Source organism: Crocodylus porosus, unplaced genomic scaffold (genome assembly GCF_001723895.1).
Source record: "Crocodylus porosus isolate Cpor-Errol unplaced genomic scaffold, CroPor_comp1, whole genome shotgun sequence".
NCBI lineage: Eukaryota > Metazoa > Chordata > Crocodylia > Crocodylidae > Crocodylus > Crocodylus porosus.
Window position 1 is genome coordinate 87,112,527 of NW_017728906.1, and position 21,419 is coordinate 87,133,945.

At 43.2% G+C, this 21,419-nt stretch overlaps 1 protein-coding gene across 1 annotated transcript in view; it reads left to right on the plus strand.

Moving 5' to 3' along the window:
- Positions 1–5,808: 5,808 nt before the first annotated feature.
- Positions 5,809–21,419, plus strand: part of IL1RL1 (interleukin 1 receptor like 1) — a 48,863-nt gene continuing 33,252 nt past the window's right edge. Inside the window, exons 1-5 of the mRNA XM_019529561.1 lie at positions 5,809–6,038; positions 14,834–14,907; positions 17,627–17,822; positions 18,107–18,284; positions 18,379–18,541. Coding sequence (XP_019385106.1) covers positions 5,971–6,038; positions 14,834–14,907; positions 17,627–17,822; positions 18,107–18,284; positions 18,379–18,541 — 679 coding nt within the window. The 5' untranslated portion in view covers positions 5,809–5,970. The remainder of the gene's footprint in view (positions 6,039–14,833; positions 14,908–17,626; positions 17,823–18,106; positions 18,285–18,378; positions 18,542–21,419) is intronic.

The window sequence follows — 21,419 nt, forward strand, 5'->3', positions numbered from 1 at the left end:
TTCAGGGAACTCCTTGCTATCAATTTCCTTCTACCTTATTAGTTTTTCAATGTCAGCATCTTCCCATTGTCTTGTACAGCAATCTGCCAACCTTCTGGCTTCTTCTGTATTCAGGATTGGTTCACCCTACTGCTGACAATGTTTGTGTCCCTCACAACTTCTGCTATGCAAGGCCTATGTGACAAAGCAGCAGTATTCTAGTGCTGTCTTCCAGGGTGGTGCACTACTTGGTATTCAAGCTCAGCCAGCTGTTCCAGCTATCTAGGCAGTTGTCCTTTGGGTGGTTGGAAATTGTGTAGCCACCAGAGAGAACTGTGGTCTGTTCTTACTGTGAAGTGCATCCCTGGAGGAAGTGTCAAAAACATTTGGTAAAGGTCACCACAGCAAGCAATTCCTTTCTTGTAGTTTCACTCAGCTTTGTTTAAGGCTCGACTTGCATAAGTTAGTACCTTTTCCTGGCCGCCTTCAACTTGTGACAAAACAGCTCTGATGCCAATGTCACTTGCACCAGAGTCCAACAGAAGGGTTACTAGGAGTCAGGATTATATCAATCGCCACTTTTAGTTCTTAAAGGTATCTTGACATTTGCTGGTCCAGATGAACTTCACCTTATTGGACAGCTTATGTAGGGGCTTGTTATGGTAGCAAAATCTGCCACAAATCTTCTAGAATAGGAGGCTAAACCCAGAATGCTGTGCTGCTCTGTTACATTCTGAGGCACAGCCCAGGCCTTAATAGCCTCCACCTTCTCTGGATCTGGGCTCTGTGGAGATCACATGTCCCAAAAACTTTACTTCTCTGCAGAAAAACTGGCATTTGGCTGGTTTAATTTTTAAGTTGGATTCCTTCAGTATCTTAGACACTCTTTTCAGTTTCTGCAAGTGCTCCTGAAAGGTTTAGCTTAGCACATATCTTCTAACACAATATCATTATTACCATATTTCCAATTTCAGAAAGAGGACACTTGTGAGGGGGGAGGGAAGTGGAGTATATGATGGTGAGGTGGGGAGCAGTGATATGTCCCCTGCCCCCTCAGCCCTACCAATGCCCCTCACTCCCAACCAAGTCCCCTTCCCCCCAGCCCTGCCAGTCCCACTCATTCCCAACCTGCAGTCCCTTTCCCACGCCCAGTCTTGCTGGTGTCCTTCACTCCCAACCTGCAGCTTCCTGCTCCTCATGGTGCTCCTCACTCCTGACTCGCAGTCCCCTGGACCTCCAGCTCTGCTGGTGCCCTGCACTCCCAACCTGCAGTCCCCTTCTTCCTCCCAGTCCTTCCAATGCCCCTCACTCCTGATCTCTAGCCCTCTGCACCAGGGTCCCTCGTTCCCTGGTGTCCCTCACTCCCAACCCGCAGCCCCTCTCTCCCAACTCTGCCAGTGCCCTGCACTTCTGACCCACAGCCCCTGCTCCCCTCCCTCTCCAGCCCTGCTGCCCAAGCAGCTTGCTCGCACACATATACACGCACCTTCCAGCAGCTGCCAGGGCCTGTGTGCACAGCATGTCATCTCCCGAAAGCCAGTCAGCTTCCCCACTGCCCTCCAGCCTCAAGCAAAAGCAGAGGCAAAGGAAAAACCTGGACATTTGCTTGCATTTTAAAAAACACACCTGGATGGAGGGGCCAAAAAGAGAAAATGTTGGGGAAAACTCAGATGTATGGTAACCCTATCCCAGGCAAGCCTTTAGTCCCTAGAGTGTTCAAACAGCAGTGTGGGGCTGCCCCCATTTCTGAGTCCAGCTCTTCAGTCCACTGACCAAGCCAGTGAGATATCCAGCTCCACTGTGCACTCCTCTGTGTAGGGCTGGCCATGTATCTGGGTCCATGAAGGCAGTTTTCCTTAAACGTGCCTGAGGATAACTGCTCTTCTAGTGTGGTTTAGTACCCATTAAGGTTTTGGGGCTTTAAGCCCATTTGATGGAAACGGGAGTCTCCTCCCTAGCTTGCTCCTGCAATCATGTGGCCGAGGGCAAGCAAAACTTGGGGGCATCTGAACCCCAAGCCTCTGGGTTTGTGCCTGCATGTAGGATGCCTACCAAAGACCTTGGAAACATCTGAAACCCCAGGTGGGGATGGAGGATGTTTGCCAGTTTCATACTTTCATAGTTAGTAGGGTTGGAAGGGACCTGAGCAGGTCATCAAGTCTGACCCCCTGCCATGGCAGGAAAGAGTACTGGGGTCAAATGACCCCGGCAAGGTGTTCATCCAGCCTCCCTTTAAAGACCCCCAGGGTAGGAGCCTGCACCACTTCTCTTGGAAGTTGGTTCTAGCCACCCTGACCATGAAATAGCGCCTCCCGATATCTAGCCTAAATCTACCCTCTGCCAGCTTGTGACCATTTGTGAACGTTATTTCTAGTCACTCCTGGGAGTGCTCGGGGGAACAGGGACTCCCCCAGCGCCTGCTGGTTCCCTCTGATGAGTTTGTAACAGGCCACTAGATCCCCCCTCAGCCTTCTCTTGTGGTTCTGGACTGACTCATGGATTTGGACTTGATTTGGCCTGGAACACGAAATAGTTCCTTAAAAAACAAACAAACCCCCAAATAGTTTCCACATACACACTGCTCTCACTTCCCCTTACTCCAGCCTGAAGCTTTCTCTTCCTTTTTCGCTTGCCCCCTCAGTCCCTGGGGGTTCCTGGGAGTTTCAGTCCAAATTAACTATCAGCACAGCTCTGCGAACTGCCCCCTGGTTCCTCCTGCTGTTACAAGCATTACTTTCATATTACAATTGCATCTAGACTGCAGTTGCTTCCTTGCTACCTTCACTCCTGCAGCTAACCCCTGTTCAGTTGCCTGGGGCCCTTTCTGCGGCAGTCTCTCTCGCAAAGTAACAAGGGTCCCAGGTTCCCTGTTATACACCCTCAAGCAAGCAAGAGATTATGGAAAGAAGGGCTCTATCAAACCTTCCTGTATCTACTTGAGAATCGCTGACCTTTGTCCACCTCTCCTAACAAATGATATATTTACTCTGGATTTTAGAAGCGTCATGATTCTATCAGCCTTAGAAGGTAGATCCAAAAGTTCCCCAAATAAATTGCTCCGTTGAAATCAATGCAGTCCTGAAACAGGGATCACTGTGGGTATATCTACATTAGAAAATCAGTAAATCAGTGCCTAGATTACTGCAACAGTCACTGATGGTGTAGAAGCTAAACCCAAACCAAACCGCTAGCACAGTTTAAAAACACTGATGCAGTGAAGGTTTGGATGATGCAGAGGTAAAAAAAATAAATAAATCTCTCGAGCTCTGTCTATACCAGTACTTTCCCTTGCTGCTATCAAATCAATGACACCATTGCTGGCAGTTGCTGTAACATCAGTACATGTTATCTAAGGCCCATCAGTGCTCGAACTGCCCATTATTTTTCAGTTAGCCGCTTAGTCAAGAAAATTGCACTGTTTCAACCACAAAGAACATCCTGTTTTGAGTAGTAGTGCTTGGAAAGATGAGAACAATGACTGTAGATCCAGTAGCTTATCACTTTGAGTTTTGTGTTTTCTGTTGTGCCTTATTTTGTAGTTGACCTAGTAGCTTCCTTATGGAATACAGGTATCAGATTCACCGAGACCCAGAAGAAAAATGTTCCTTTAAGTTTGCCTGCATGACCAGTGATTTTTCTGATCTTTCTTTTTGCCCTGGAAACACCTGGAGGATGGGGGCTTATTTTAACAATTATTTTACACAGATGCTTATGGAGTTGGACCATATGTAGTAGAGAAATTAGCTACAGGCTATCAAAAGCTGCTCTTGTGGTTATATGGAATTAGTTTGGGGACAGCTGGGGAGAGTTATATCCCACCAACTACAATCTTAGAAATGCATGTGTGGGCCAAGATGGAATCATTTCAGGAAGCTCATCAGAGATGAGTCCAGCAGAGTGCTGTCTTAGCTACTGCTGGATCTACATGCAGACAGAGATGGGTTTGACAAATAGCAGAGGCAACAGTCTGAGCTGCTAAAGCTGTCATTGAGTGGCTATGTGGTTGTACTCTAAGGACTAATTAGTCCTGTGCAGATTTTTACCTCAACTGTCGCTGTCTGTGCCAGTAGTACAGAGTGATTGGATAGACAGCAGGGAGTTTAGCCTTGTTCAGAGGCAGTGCAATGCAGTAGCTGATGAGAAAAATGGGAACATTACTGAGGATTTTCAGTAGGGATTGCAATGTCAAACATAAGTATCAGAGGTAGGCTGCGTGGCATTTGGTAGCATGATGTGTCTGCTGTGAGTCGGAAGGGGTGTAGGTTGTTGCCAGGTAGGTCTATTCCAGGAAGAGCACGCACCAGCTGGAGAGGTTTCCTCAGCCTGATGAAGGGTTTTTAAACCCAAAAGCTTGCTAAAATGTTTTTTCCCCAACTATTTAAGTTTGTCTAATAAATGATATCAGATTCACCAAAAGAACCTTTTCTACGTGTAAGTCTGAAGACACTCTTTGGAGGTTTTCCAAGCCTGGGTCTTGTCCTTGGCAGGTTCTCAGGCCATCCCTTGTTAAATAAACATCTATGGATAGAGAAGGATTTCTGATTAAGTATGGCAGAAAAGTAAGCAAGCAAACACTCCTATAGAACTGTACTGGTTGTTTACAGAAAGGAAGTACAGCTTTTTTCCTAAAAAAAAAGACCTTATAGGGCAGTCTAATAAGAAAGCACACAATGTATTGTTCCTTAGCATTTTCCATATCTTATACCCCAAAATGCCTCTTTGAGTTAACTTCTCCCTGAAATGAAGATTTTCTTGGGTTCTTCGTCTAATAGGCCTGGTATGGCTCTTGTTTTGGTACTTTGGGTATTAATTTACATTGTTTTGTTACACCAGGATATACAAGCCAACTACTCAGGTATAGCTTCTTATAGCAGGGTGCTATTACATGGCACTATACACGTGATGGACCTCCACCCCGATGTGCACTAATTAGCATGCATCAGAGAAGACTCAGTTAATCAAGTCTGCTGCGAGTCAGCCGGGGCATGCTAATTAACACGCTCTATCAGCCTCCACCTTATGTATATTCAGTGTCCCCATATTTCAAAATGGCCGCGCGGGCACTTTAACTAAAGCTCATTGAATGATGCTGAATACATGTAATGCTGGGGGTTCTTTAATTAGAGTGGCTTTTCTTTCCCTGCAACCACCTCCCAATCATGTGCGTAGATGCCCACAGTGCAATTAGGTGGTAGGTGGTCAGTAGCACCATGTTGCATTGATCATAGAGCTACTCTGGGATGAAAACAGACAGAAGTCATCTATACCAGTGTAGTTTTACCCACGATTTTCCCAGGGCATTTCTACACTAGATTTAAGTAAATTGTGCTGTGGTAAGGGTTGATATTGTCTGTCCATTCTTGTATACACCATTGTAAATGTTACACTGCCAAAAACTCCTTTGCCTGTGCCTACAAAAGCATATGCATTTAGTCTTTGAGGTGCCACCCTGCCCTGCCTAATGTTCTCTACAGTCTAAGTTCTGCTCTGTCCTTTCTGCATCCCAGTCCTTTTTCTGTCAGGCATTTTTGGGAAAGGACATTCAATAACTGGCCAGCAGGCTAATTGCAGCATAATCCAAAGGCTTTTAAAAAGGTATTTAAGTAATCTTGTTAATGATAAATAATGAGCTTGTGTTGCCGTGTGAGAGTCATATTTCGTGTGTGTTAGCAGATGTCATATCTGATAGGTACTGATTATCAGAATCCTTTGCCTATCTATAAACTGATAAACCCTATTTAGTGGGCGGTGTCTTAAAATTGAGGCTGTAAATCTTGTTTCTGGAGATATGAAATGCAGAAGCCAATTTAAAAAGTTTTTGATGATCTCTAGCGTGTGCCAAAGTAAACAGAACACTGCAGAGGATTGAGGCAGACAGATGCAGCTGATTTCTGTCTTGAATGTTTCAGATGATAGGTTGATTTTCTACATTAGAATTTAAATAGAGTTCAATATCTGACAAAGATTCAAAATAAAAGCAACCCAAAGAACATGCAGGAAACTGCAAAACGATGCAAGATCGATCCTTTTAGAGTAAGCAATTATTCCTTTAACCTCAGGTATGTAAATGTTTATTTTGGATTTAATTAATTTTTCAGTAAAAAGAGTGAGGTAGAGGGAATGCACATTTGTGTGGAACACAGGTAACTGGAACTGAAAATGATGTTGCATGTTATAAGGTACATTTTGGGAGCTGCATATCTCTTGCTATTTCCTTAATATAATTACTTACCTTAAATTATTCTTCTTGCATGCTGCTTGTTTTACGGAGTTCTTTTTTGTACATTGATAGACTTCCTTGTTTTAAAAATATTATATAGGATGTAAGTAATACTAGAACTCTTCTGAGTTAATGGTGAGCTTGCTGAGTTATATAGTTAGATTTCTGTCTACTGTAAAGGGTTTTGGTAACCTGGAGTGCTTTTTCAAGCACCAAGTCCAGTACTAATCTCAGTGTTTCATTATGTGATCTTATTTTCAGTCTTAGTGAAAGTTTGGGGTTTGCAAAAAGTTTGAAAATAACATTCATAAGATGAATCAGGGTTCATTATATCCTAGTGGAGTTTTCTAAGATTTATGCATGTTGTTGGCATCATATATTTTGTGCGCTAGATTTTTTTAAACACTTTGAATGCATAAAGTAGCATAGTATTTTCATGTTTTTTGCTATGATGAAATGCGTTTGTTTTTAGTCATGCTTATTTTATGTGAATGTAAATGGAAAAAATATCCATATGAATTATTCAAATTATATTTTTGGAAAAAGCCATAAATATGGTGTTAATAGCTAAATCTTGGTAAGCAATTTCCCCCTCTATAGACAATTTAATATAAAAGACTGACATCTACTTCTTTTGATATCAGTGATTTGCAGCCACTCAGCACCTTACATTATTGTATTTATTCAGCAAACTATGCCATATTATATTAGGTCTAATGTTTGAGAATACTCGAGTTCCTTGGTACATGTTTGAAGAATGAGCCCATAGAGATGTACCTATTTCTTGAGACCTGGAACTTATTACTACATTCAGTGGAAAAATGAGGCCAAATGGTAGAAGTACAGGAAAAAATATTTTATGTGGAAAATTCTCATTTTTGGCCAAATATGAAAATAAACCACGTCAGTGGGTCCAGATGCTCTTCACCCCAGGGTGTTGAGGGAGCTAGCTGGAGTTATTGCAGGGCCCTTGGCACAGCTTTACGAGCGCTTGTGGTGCTTGGGCCAGGTGCCAGATAACTGGAAGATAGCCAACGTGGTCCCCATCTTCAAAAAAGGCAGGAGGGAGGACCCAGGCAACTATAGGCCCGTCAGTCTTACCTCTATCCTTGGGAAACTCTTTGAGAAGATCCTCAGGGAGCACATCTGCGATGGGCCGGCCTCAGGAATGATGCTCAAGGGCAACCAGCAGGGTTTCATTAGGGGCAGGTCACATCAGACCAACCCGATTGCCTTTTATGATCAGGTCACAAAGGCAATGGATGCAGGTCTTGCCGTGGATGTAGTCTTTCTGGACTTCAGCAAGGCCTTTGACACCGTCTCCCACCCCATCCTCATTAAAAAACTAGGTGACTGTGGCATTGATGCCTACACAGTCAGATTGCAGATTGGCTCAAGGGTCATACTCAGAGGGTGATGGTGGATGGGTCATATTCAACCTGGGTGGAAGTGGGTAGCGGAGTCCCCCAGGGCTTGGTCCTTGGGCCTGCGCTGTTCAATTTCTTTATCAGCGATTTGGACGACGGGGTGAAAAGCAACCTGTTTAAATTCGCTGATGATACCAAAATTTGGGGTGAGGTGGGCACGCTAGAAGGGAGGGAAAGACTGCAGCAAGACCTGGATAGGTTACAGGGATGGGCTAACATAAACAGGATGAGTTTCAATACTGACAAGTGCAGGTCGCTGCACTTAGGAGTAGAAACCAGCAGCACACTTATAGAATGGGAAACTCCCTTCTTGAGAGCACAGAGACAGAAAGGGATCTTGGAGTCATTATTGACTCCAAGATGAACATGGGCCAACAATGCAAGGTCATGGTTGGCAGGGCTAACCGGACCTTGTCATGCATCCACAGATGCATCTCAAGCAGGTCCAAGGAGGTGATCCTCCCCCTCTACGTGACACTGGTCAGGACACAGCTGGAGTACTGTGTCCAGTTCTGTGCGCCCCATTTCAGGAGGGATGTGGACAACATTGAGAGGGTCCAGAGGAGGGCCACCCGCATGATCTGGGAACAACAGGGCAGACCCTACAATGAAAGACTGTGGGACCTGAACCTGTTTAGCCCTCACAAGAGAAGGCTGAGGGGGGACCTGGTGACTGTCTATAAACTCACTAGGGGGGACCAGAAGGGCTTGGGGGAGACCTTGTTTCCCCTAGCGCCTGCTAGCATAACAAGGAATAACGGCCACAAGTTGCTGGAGAGTATGTTTAGATTAGACATCCGCAAGAACTACTTCACAGTTAGGGTGGCTAGGATCTGGAGCCAACTTCTAAGGGAAGTGGTGCTGGCTCCTACCCTGGGGGTCTTTAAGAGGAAGATTGATGCCTACCTGGCTGGAGTCATTTGAGTCCAGTTTTTCTCCCGCCCAGGTGGACTAGAAGATCTACAAAGTCCCTTCCGACCCTACTTCTATGATTCTATGAAACCTAATCGCATTTTCCAGGAAATTGTAGGTAGTTTTACCATTAGGCAGGCTTTATAAACTGTAAATTTAAAATAAATTGTCAAACATTGTAGTGGGAGAGGGTTTCCAACTAGTAGTAGAACTAGGGGTGGGCAACTGGTACATCAGCCCTGGGTGCCCAATTAGCAGACGCACAAGAAAAGCTGTGGCTGCAGGTGCTGGCAGCCCAGCCACCACTGCTGCCCAAGGGACAGAACCTGGTTGTTAAGCCTCTGTCTCCTCCATAAATGTATGTGCTTCCATAAATCACTGAGCCTAGGGTCATTCTGTTTTAGGAGGTTTTCACAAATGTTTGACTGGCCAGAAGAAGACTGCAGCTGCTCCCAGTCAAATTGCTGGAGCTACTTGCCGGTTCCCTTAGTTTGTCACTGACTGCCACCATTTCATGTCTTGTACATGTATTTTCATTTGTGTCAAATGGGTACAACATACTACTAGATAAAAACAATAAGTACTTAAGGCATCCTGTTTGTCTTTGCTTCGCACAGTGTGAATGGTTGCATAAGCCCCATACTGTCTTTGAGTGCTAGAAATATTAATTTCTAGCCCATCTTACGCTGAGCGAATTTGGAGATTTGCCATTGATTTCAATGGATAATGGGAACAGAATTATTTTTCTAGCAACACTATGTTCAGAAAGCATTCTTCTGTAATTCTAGCCAACATGCTGTGTACATGAATTAATGCTCTACTGAAAATTGCTGCCAAGGCATATATGGCAAGTTTTAAAATGGTAGTACAGTGTGGAGAAAAAAAAGAATGCAATGGCTAGCTTTTTCTGGGGAGAATTTGCACATGCCATGTTGCTATCTGTCACCCATTCTGCTTCCATTCTGGTCCATATTAGACACAGAGCAAGGCCCTCATGGAACAAGGGGGTTTCTGGGAAGATAGAGGCATAGCTCCTGGATCTTGTGAGGCCATGCAGAACTCGCTAATGCAGGTAGCATGCCAATTCTAAGTTGTAGCCCATGCATAAATTAAGTCAGATAATGGTAAACCCATCCACATGAGTCCTTGCATGGATTAGTTTGGCCAGATGACATTATATTGGGTTATTTTTCATTTTAATAATGTGGGTGTGAAGGGGGCTCGGAGGTAAAACTCATCCTGTGTAGTAACCAAGGGCTGCCGAAGTGAACCCTGTTCCTGTTACAACATTGCCTGTCTAGAGGCAATATTTTTTACAAGGCAAACTCATCGGACACATTCCCACAAGTGTGCACATGGATTTACCTGGGGACAAATAGCAGTGGCATGTAGTTGTGTTACTGTTCCTTGTCCCCAGGGAATGCCCCAGCATGCACACTTGAGCACATGGCAAGTTGCCCTGGGTAGGGTAGGAGAAGCTGGGGCCAGCACCTGGGTTGGCCACTGCAGCCTTACCTGGGGTCCCAGAGGCCTTCTGGGCCTTCAAGCAGTGGCAATCTGGGCATGCAGAGTCTGGCCAGCAGCTGGAGCCTGACTCTGGCTGGCCAGGCTGTGGTTTTAGGCTATGCATGCTATATCCATGTGTGCCACCCTGCTTTTTGGAGGGGATTTTTTTAGATACCAGGATTTCCCAATACCTAATTTTGGCTCTGCACTATAAATGCACAGCACAGAGAACCTTTTGACAGGTGCCATGTGCATTTTGTGGAGCCTCAAAAGTCTTTGAGGTGCTCCAAAATGCATGCTCCTGCTTGTCTGGACCACCCATAGGTATATAAAGAAATATATTTTGAGGCTATAAAAGGACAAAAGCATCCTATTTTAAAAATGAAAGCTTGGATTATTTAGTTAATGGATAGTACTCTTGAACATGGAGAGAGCTATGATGGCTTGTGATTTTTCAATAATCTTCAAAAATTGTCTTCTAGAACAGAAAGCCCTATTGGTTATACATGTACTAGCCATCTTGCTGCTACCACATTGCACAGAAAATTCTTGCTGCAAAATGCAGCTGCTGGATGAAATGAAAGGGAAAAAATGGAGAGAGAGGTTGAGGGTGCTCAGTCTACTACAACCCAGTCAACATGTGCAGTTCTTAAATGTTGATTGCTTTTCCTACTTCTTGTCATCTTGGTTAGATATAACCTTACAAAGTATCTCTAGAACAGTGGTTTTCAGCCTGTGGTCCATGGACCCCTGAGTGTCCACAGACTATGTCTAAGGAGATCTGCAAAAGATCACTGTGATCAGTCAAAAGTATGTGAATACCCACACTTACAATTCAAAGGGGTTTGTGCCTCTATTTAAAATTTTTTAGGCATCCACAAATGAAAGAAGGTTGAAAACCACTGCTCTAGAATAAGCAGTGAAACAATTTGTGTATGTATAATCATTTGCACACATGCATTGGGATCAATACACTGTGGAATTAGAAGCAATAATTTCACAAAACCAATGATATCAGGTATTTTTAACACAAATGTGCTTAGTAGCCTAGATGAGAGGTGTTCTTTATTGATGTGCACTAGTTGTTCTCAACCTTTTTAAACTGAAGGTACGTTTCATTAGACTTGAGGCAAGTTGACTCTCTAACTTCTGTGAATTGAGTGACATCCCATTTCAAAAACTAATTTATTGTAGTGCTTACATCCTTGTAGAGGGGCTGGGCATTGGGTCAGCCAGGATCTCCCAACACCCTAATTACTGATCTAACTTAAGAGTATCTTTATGCCGCAGCTAGTGACCTGTGAGAACTAGTTTCAAGCTAGCTCTAGTTACTTTTCCTGGCAGTGTTGCTGAGTAACATAGCACTCATGATAACTACATCCATCCCCCATCTACCCTGAAAAATAAGATAAACACTTGGTGATTAGCCCATGCTGAACTTGGGCTAAAATAGGTGCACTGCCTGCAGTACCCAAGCTTGCTAATTTAAGCCAGCTCAGGCTTGTCTACATGAGTTGAAGTCACAGCTTTGTGCTCCCTTTAAGGATAAGCAACTAATGACTAATGTATGGAGCCATATTTCTCTATGTAAGAAGAATCCACAAATGGTGTAAATCCACCAAACTGTTTCAGCTGTTATCAAAGTGGAGTGAAATTACCTTTCACCTATTATGTGTTAGTAGTGTCCAGGTCATGCACTGCATTTCATCTTGTGGTAAACTCTACCTCCCATTATTAATCTCCTGAATTATCAAGGTGAAACAAGGTTTAAACCAAACTAAGATCTAAAACCAAAACCAGCCTCCACCCTTGATGTTTATGGTGTGGTTCAGATCAGTGTTGTCCAACTTCAAGTCAGCCTGGGGCTGCATACTGCAGTGGTCATAGGCCTTAGGCTGCATGCTGTGTGGGCTGCCCAGATCCCCACTTCATGAACAGCTCAAGCTCCTTCAGCCCAACCACTCCTGTGTGAGGAGCATGATCCTTGCTTCCTGTCCCCATCACCATATGGGCAGAAACTCACTGGGCCATCTCCCACTTATTCAGAAGTGATGCATTTTATCTTTTTAGAAACTGCTGCAAGTTTTAGCTTAACACACTTTTAAGCAGCACTTCTGCATCTACTTGTATCTTGTACAAACCATGCATGACATTAATCCAAAGCAAAAAGACTCATGATTTACCATATAGTTAGTTGGACTGGGCCCCAGCAGAGACAGCATTTTAAGCCATGATGACCCCACAGTTCAACACTGCTCCATGGGTGCATCTACCTGAGATGTTTACTGTCGAGTAGACTAATTAGCTCTGTAGTAAACATCTCATAACTACATGTGTGGTTTTATTAGGCTGCAGGAAACAAATTAACTCTGCAGCATGGTAGTACTTGGGTACCTGCTGTGGAGTTTTTTACTCTGCATCAGTGCACGTGTAGACACTGATGCAACTGGCTGGGGCATGAGGGTGCTTCAGTGCAGGGGATGCCTCCTGACTAGCCCCTCACTGGAGCATTCTTGTGCCCCAAGCACCCTTGTGCTCCATTCAGCCCCTCTGCAGCATGTTAAGCTGAGTCGGAACAGCCTTGGGCTGGCTGGCTGACCCCTCTGGACCCTCTACCACAGTGTCCAGGAGCAATAAATACCAGCGCAATATGTGCCAAAATTTATTGCTCTGTATTAATAGCACATGTAGCTATACCCAGTATATGTGTGTATTCCAGATGCCTGTCACAAAGGATCCACATGCTAATTAGCCCCCACTTGTGACTGGAACCAGGTGTTTCATAGTTGGTAGGGTCAGAAGGGCAGATCATCAAGTCTGACCTCCTGCCATGGCAGGAAAGAGTACTGGGGTCAGATGACCCAGACAAGGTGTTCATCCAGCCTCCTTTTAAAGACCCCCAGGGTAGGAGCCAGCACCACTTCTCTTGGAAGCTGGTTCCAGATCCTAGCCACTCTGACAGTAAAGTAGTGCCTCTAGCCTGAATCTACCCTCTGCCAGCTTATGACTGTTATTTCTTGCCACTCCTGGTAGTGCTCAGGGGAACAGGGACTCCCCCAATGCCTGCTGGTCCCCCCTGACTAGTTTGTAACAGGCCACTAGATCCCCCCTCAGCCTTGTCTTCTGGAGGCTGAACAGGTTCAGGTCCCATAGCTTCTCCTCATAGGGCCTGCCTTGCTGTCCCTTGATCATGTGAGTGGCCCTCCTCTGTACCCTCTCCATGTTGTCCACATCCCTCCTGAAGTGTGGCACCCAGAACTGGATGTAGTCCTCCAGCTGCGGCCTGACCGGTGTCACATAGAGGGGGAGGATCACCTCCTTGGACCTGCCTAAGATGCATCTGTGGATGCATGACAAGGTACGGTTGGCCTTCCTGACCACATTCCCGAACTGTCGGCCCATGTTCATTTTGGTGTCAGTAATGACTCCAAGATCCTTTTCTGCCTCTGCCCTGATGAAAAGTGAGTTCCCCAGCCTATAGGTATGCTGCTGGTTCTTCCTTCCCTGGTGCAGTACCCTGCACTTGTCAGTGTTGAAACCCATCCTATTCTCATCCACCCACCCCTGTAACCTGTCCAGGTCTGATTGCAGCCTATTCCTCCCTTCTAGCATGCCCGCGTCTCCCCACATCTTAGTGTCATCTGCGAATTTGAACAGGGTGCTTTTTACCCTCTCGTCTAAGTCGCTGATGAAGATGTTGAACAGTGCTGGCCTGAGGACCGAGCCCTGCAGAACCCCACAAGTGTTCTTGTTATGAGTCCTGGGATCCTATGCAGCTGAGGTGCAGGGCAACCTGGTATGGCTCCATTTCATGGAGGCCACACTAATCATATGCAGGAGACTGAGAGCAACAGAGAGATTCTGGGAAAACTGTTTGGGACCCCCTTCGGTGATGTTTGCCAGACACTTAAGGCAGGTTAAAAAACAAGACTTATTGGAAACGGGAGAGAAAGGTGCAGCTTGGCTTTGGGAGTAAAGAGGAAGCCTATGCAGCCTATGCCTATGCAATGACTTGAAAAAGAAAAACCAAAATATATTCTATGCAGTGGCTCACCATGACTTGAAAAAGAGTCATGCTGAGGGATACTGAGTGCAATGGGTACTACCATGTATTGAATTCAGATAGTCTGCTCAATCCTTGTGGCTGCCATCAGCCCCTTGACCTTTTTAGCTAAGATCGAAAGTAGCATTTTTGGCGCAAAGGGGAGGGTATCTGGCCTTTCTGGTGCAAGTCTTGTATCATAGTACCTCCAGGCCCAATGCTTATTCCTTCCTTGGGGAACAACTCCCTGTTTTTTTTAAAGGGCCACACACGCACGCACCTGCGCGCGCGCGCACACACACACACACACACACACACACACACACACACACAGGTTCCCATTAGTATGTTTGTCCCATATGGGCCATGTGTTAGTTATGTTCAGTGTTGGCTAACTTTATAGTTGGTTTCCATTACTGAGCACATGCTGCTTTGGGCAGCAGTTTAATGATAGAAATATATTTAGTGAGGTTTCCTTGTATGCAAATGTAAGACGAGAGACTATTTACCCCATATTGATGGTGGGGACGGGACCTTGTCTTATATTTGAATAAAAATGGTACATTGCTAAGACAGCAAGTCCTAAAGTCAAAAATACCCTTCTATCCAAAGAGCAGCACATGTGACTCAGCTTATCACTGTTATCTGTTAAAAGTTATATACTGTTATCTTTGCAGTAGTGATAGGGTTATATTACTGATGTAGTCAAAATGTATTTTAAGAAGACATTCTTTCTTTCTTGTTTAGAAATATGATGCGGATTTCATGCTTGATCTTGCTATCTATTTTCTTCCTCTTTGTTTCCATCACATCAGAACCATGTAAGTCACATTTTGGTGGTATGTAATTAAGTCTGCTCTGCAAAACTGTCTTGAATATTTGAAACAATAATGCCTTTTTCATGTTCATCTAGCCCTTTGTCTTGTTCATAACATTCTTCATCCTCCTCTGTTTGTTTAGCAAACTTTCCATTTTTCAATGATTTCCGCCTTAGGCCAGACAATTCCCACACTTCCTAATACCCCTGTTGCTGCTCCTCCAACTTAAAATTGTTGGTGGGGAAGGAGCACTGCTAATCTAACAGAAACCACCATCAGAGAGGGCTTTTCTTTGTAACTCCTTGTTTTCATCTGGCTAACTCTTCTTCTATTTCACCCCCCACCCTTTTTGATTTTTGATTAATTTTTTGTTTTAGATTTTGATTAATTTTTTGAGTAGATGTGATAACTTTTTTCCAACTACTCAGTTGGTCTAATAAAAGATATTAGCAAGCTTTTGGGTGCAGTCACCCTTCTTCAGGCATAGGGAGTCTCTGCTGGTCTGAGACTCCAAAGAATGAGAGAAGCTAAAAGTGTGGCAGGATGTCAGTGAGGCACCCAGACATCTGATAATCCAGTTTCCATTTCTGTGACAACTTCATCATCAACATGTGGAACTGAACATTCAAAAACCTGATACACTGGGGTTTTTACCCTCTCTCAATTTTCCTCTCTCAGGTTTCATTTTTCTGTTTGTTTTCCTTAACTACCCAGAATGCCCCTCTCTTAATTTCTCTTCTGTTTGCCTTCCTTGATTTATTGACCAGTTTGTTTTTTCACCTCTCCTACCCTTCTGGCTTACTTATTTTCTTTCTTCTCAAGAACCTCAAAGAGACTTTCCTCTCTTTTTGGGGATTTGTTTCGGGTGTTTTGTGTATGCCTCTACACAAGATATTTACTGAAAAGTTGACTAATTAGCTCTCCAGTAAATGTGCATCTATTAGGCTGGAGTAAATTAATCAACTCCACAGCAGGACAGTACTTGTATTTACATATTTAAATACAAACCCTATTCTGCTGTGGAATTTTTACTCCACACCAGCGCACATGTAAATCCTGCCACAGCTGGCTGGTGCACAAGGATGCTTCAGTATGGGGGCTACCTGCTGGCTTTCCCTGCCCTGAGCACCCTCATGGCCCAGCCAGCCCTTGCACAGCACACTGAGCTGGGGGAGCAGCTCTGAGCTGGCAGGCTGACCCTCAGGGCCCCTGCCAGCTGGGGCTGCTCCAACCTGGCTCAACATGCTGAGGTCCCAGGTGCATTTTCAAATGGCGTGCTTGGGAGCAATAAACTTTGGAGAAATAAGCTTCAAAGTTTATAACTTCACATTAATTTCACATGTAAATGGACTCTGTGTATACTTGTTTGTGTTTTTCTACAGAGCCTCTTGCCTATGTGGTAATTAAAGGCATCCAGCTAATAACAATATAACAAAGTACAATCTCAAACACATTTAAAACACTTCAGCCACCATATGCATAGCAAACAGCTATGCTGAAATAACAGTCCTAGTAATATGGTAATAAACCTGATGTTCAGTTGTGGCTCTAATACAATTAAAGAAAATGTTAATATATAGCAAGAAAGAAGCTACAAACTGGAGTTTTAATAAGTGTAACCAGAAAACAAAAATTGTTTCACAAAAAAATTGGGGTTTTGTCTGTGGATTTTGTTCTGCACCAGGATGAACCCAAGACTTTTAAAATTTTCCATGACAAATGAGGGACAGTAAGCTCTGACTGATTTTTCTGTGCAGTTTGGTTCAGCAAATCAGTGTGGAAAATGATTTTGTCAAAAAATTCCAGCTTCATTTTTTTGTACTATAGCTTTCTGAAAATACTTGTTTCCAGACTTATTTTGCACAATAATTATAAGCTCTATGAACTTGTCACTTCTAGATATGCAATATTTAGAAGGAAATAAAAAGTATGTTGGTGCTGATTTCATCCCTGTATTTGTTTCTGAAAGGTCTACTGGGATACATAAGTTAAGTATGAGAGCTGGACTCAGTTTCCTTGTGTGTATGGTCTGTTAAAACCACAAAATGTTTACTTGGACTCCATTATATGCTATTATCATTTTAGTATAATACCAAATCCAATGTAAACTTGTTTACAGAAAACATACTGCACTCATATAGCAAATAAATTCTGAACTTGAAGTACAGAGTTTACACAATGGGTATTTTATATATTTGTAAGCTAATAGAACCATCTTACCATTTTGGATTTTGACTTATATAATAATGGTTTGTTTGCACATAAAACTGCAACTATTGAACAAATTAAAAACCCATCTTGTGAAATCAAAGCAGTCTTCTGTGTGCTGATTCACTTAAAATCAAGTTGAATTTCAATTTAGTTTGAACCTGATGCAGCTAACATAGGTGAGGTTTAAAATGATGTAAAAATAGCTGCAAATCAAGTTGCACCACTTTAACCAAATTGGGTCAAAACTTTACCAATAATTAAACCAGCATAGTTTTATATAAAACTTGTATAACAACACACATGTACTATCAGTAGTCAGTCTTTCTCTTCTGAAATGTTATTGCAGTTTCCTACTGAATACATAAAATGTTGGATGCTTACAGTTTGAAATTCTGGCCTCAGTCAAGTCCATGTGAAATCTTGCATTGATTTCAATGAGGTCAAGATTTCACCTCTAGACTTACTAGGTACTTTTTATTTAGCTACACTGAAAACTTTTTTCCTTGTGCAGTTGATGCAATGGAAGGTGAGGCTTTTGTTGTAAAATGCCCCAGACGAAAAGGTCTGATATTTAAATGGTATCACATGGAAGCCAACAAGACCATTCCTGCAGATGAAGGAGCACGGATACATTCCTCTGGGAGATTTCTTTGGTTTCTACCAACAGCAAAAGAGGACTCGGGAAATTACACCTGTGTCATTCAGCAGTAAGTGGAACAGTGAAAATGCATTTTTTTAAGGCTGTGTTTTAATGAGGGATTTGAACTACCTATCTCTAATGTTGGTATGCACCAAGTACCTGCAACTTTTATACCCCAGTCCCTATTTTGAGTCATGATTTTTTTTTTTTACATTTTTATCTGTATTTTATGTCTTTCAATATACTCTTTTATGTAGAGTGTGTGTGGGTAAAGCAAGTAGAAATGTAGGTTATTTCTGGATATGTGTAGAAATGTTCCAATATGTTTTGTCATTTCCATGCTTTTTTCAGTTCTGATAATAGTACAACACGTTCCAGAGTAAGTGTGATGGTCTACCCATATGAACAAGACATTTGTTTTCCAAGTCAAATACGTTATCCAGCCGACACTGGAACTTTTATTTCTGGCAGAGTTGTTTGTCCTACAATAGACAATTATGAGAATGCAACTCTTGTCCACTGGTATAAGGTAAATCTAAACACTCTAAGTGCCAATGAAAATTAGATTAGATTATTATGTCTAATTATAGATGGCTAAATAAAGAAAGTGTCTTATTTTCCAGGATTGCAAACTTCTCCAAGGAAAAAAATATTTCTCATGGAACAAATATCTTTATATTAAGTCTCCAGTAAAAACTGATGAAGGATATTATACTTGCCAATTTACCTACACACACAGTGGAAATGAGTATAACGTGTCAGCAACAAGACTCTTTTTAATTAAAAGTAAGGTAGCCATATTGCATCTTAAATAAAATAAGGGATTATTACTTGCCTTGCTAGGGATACCTTATTCTTGAACTGTCCTTGATCACATTACAGTTATCAGCAGCAGCTTCTAATGATACTGGCAGCTGGATGTGGTGATAACGGGGATCCTGGTTTTCTCTGTTTCTCTAAATAGCTATATATTTTGGCATTTGGTTTTGTTTTTTTAATCATGGAAAATCAGAGCTCCTGCTGCCCCCCTCACTCACTGGGATGTGGGTCCAGCTGTGGTTGCCCCCCTCCCAGCTGATTTGTGGTCCTGAACAGCCCTGATATGATGTTGCTCCTCACTCCTAGGCCACCACCCCTCACTCTCCCCAGGCCTGCTGAGCTGAACCTGAACTGGAACCGAAACACTACTTGCCCTGTCCTACTGAACCACTCATGTCCCTGATTAGACCAGGGTTACTAATTAAATGGGGGTCACCATTTACCCCAGCAGTCAGACTGAGGTGACCTGTTCAGTCTTCATTAAAATTGCCTGTAACAATTTTTTAAACTATAAAAATCACTGGTGCACAAGAAAACACACAGAGATAAAATGGCATACTCACTGCTGCCACAAAGACACGCCTCACTGCTCTATCATGAATCCTGGGATCTTCTCCAAATTTGCAGTTTCTATCACACCTTTTTTTCCTCTTTCACTCCTTTAGTAAGTGATTTAACAGAGAATGGAATTAAATGTAGGTAAACAGCTGTAAATAAATACTACTGATTTCCTAGTGGACTCATGTTTATTCTTATGACCATTTAAGATCAACTAGTTCCAAATGCCCATTTCCATAGCTTTCTTAACACTTTATGCAGTTGTAGTATGTAGGAGGTGGAGAGGGAGGGGGGCAGGTAGGCTCTTAGCATCTGAGGAGCAATGGGAGGCTGGGAGCATGCCTGTAGGAGCTGTGAAGCGGGTGGAAGGCTTGGGGCAATCTTCCTGGCTGGGAGGGAGTAGGCTGTGAAGAAGTCCCTAGGCAGTCCCTCTGGATGGGTGAGCTGGGGCCACAGCTAAGATCATTCTGTACACCCAAGGGAATTATGCACAGGAAAACCTCAGTTATGTGCAGGAAAACTCAAAATTATGCTAAATTAATTTTTTTGTACACATTAAACTAAATATAACACTTTTTGAACCTTCTTTAGAAATATATGCAGGTACTTTGTATGGTTGGGGTGTGTGTGGGGATTTGTGAAGGTGTGGGTGTGTGGGGGGTTTGTGTAAGGGTGTGAGGGGGTAGGGGAGTTTGTGGGTGGGTGTGGGGTTTGTGATGCACAGGCCCCACTGCCAGCGGCTTAGAAGCAGAGAGATTATGCTGGTTATACTGGGGCTTTTTTAGAATGACATGGTAGGCCTAGTGTGATGGTAGCCTCTGTTGGGGGTGTCAAGTTGAATTGCTTTTCCTAGTGTAGGAAAATACCTTCCTAAGTCCCATTTAGGTACCTCCAAGACCATACTGGCCCATGTCCTTTGTAATCTGTGGTTTTTGGAGAATGTGACAGGTATGGAATCAGGGGTGCGGTCTTCACTAGTAACTCATCAATAAGTTTCAGTATTATCACTGTGGTTAAGGATAGAACTGACCAGAATACAAATACAGTTTGCAGAAGCTTTCAAAACTTTAAAATTTTGGTTTTGCTGAGCCCCGAGATGAAAACCCAAATGTCAGCATGTTTATTTGAGATAAATAGACTTGTGATTGTTTTCAAATTGAACTCTGAGTTGTTTGGTTTGACAAGGGCTCAGTGGAGCTGGTGATCACCAGTGGTGTGGGAGATAGGTTCTAGACCCTCCTCTGCTGAATAAAGGATAAAGTTCTTCCTACCAGATGCCTCTGAATTAGGCCAACCTGAGACCTGAACCTGGATCTTTCACATCCCAGGATTTATAGAGTATGGGAGTACTATACCTCTTTTTGCTAGGAAACTATTTGGGGGTGAGATAATTGTTCATTAAAACTTTCAGCTTGGACAAAATCTATTTCACTTGCTGAAAGTGTTCCAACCAGGTCTAATCAAGGATAGTGAATACTTCATCCTTCCCTCTTTGACACAGATTTCTCCACAGTCATATCTCATATGAGCCAGACTGTTATATTTGACTTCTCATGAAATTGAATGTGAAGAGATGGCTGTTGCACCATAATTTGTAGAGGACAGGGCTGGGGCTCTTTTTTTTGCTATCTGGGTTCAAACATTGTCAAGTGTACAGAATGCAGTCAGAGACCTATAATACTACTACCTCTCTCCTTGCTCCCATCTCCTTCATTCCAGCTGCTGGAAAAAAAGAAAAGTCAGGGTTAGGGGAAAGAATTGATTACTCTGACATTTGGGGAGAAAAGAATGAAAATTGTACTGCAGATCCATTAGACAGATGAGATTTGGGGGCTGAGGCATTTTGAGATGTTCTGGGGAATGGGAGGGCAAGGAAAAAGTTCTCAGTGAAGACTGTGGAAAGGGGCTGGAACATGGTAGAAAATGTTAGAATTTAAAACAAACACAAAGATTTGGGGCACTTTTACATGTGGTTTAAGAGTGGGGAGGGTGGCACTTCAGATTGGCTCTGACAGCCACTCTAGTTAAAATGCTGCAGCATCTCATGTATCAGTGTCTCCAAACTTATGTAGCCCAGGAAACTTGGGTATATATGCCCCTTCCAACTGAAGGGGATTGTTAGCTGGCAGGTGTCCTGGAGGTGGGGACAGGGGACTGCAGACTGCTCAGTTTCCCTCTGTCCCTATAGAACCAGGCCAGGACAGTCAGGGGACTTAACTATATACAAATTTATTTACATTTAACTCATCACAAGGGAAAGGAACATGGATATAAACACATGTACAAT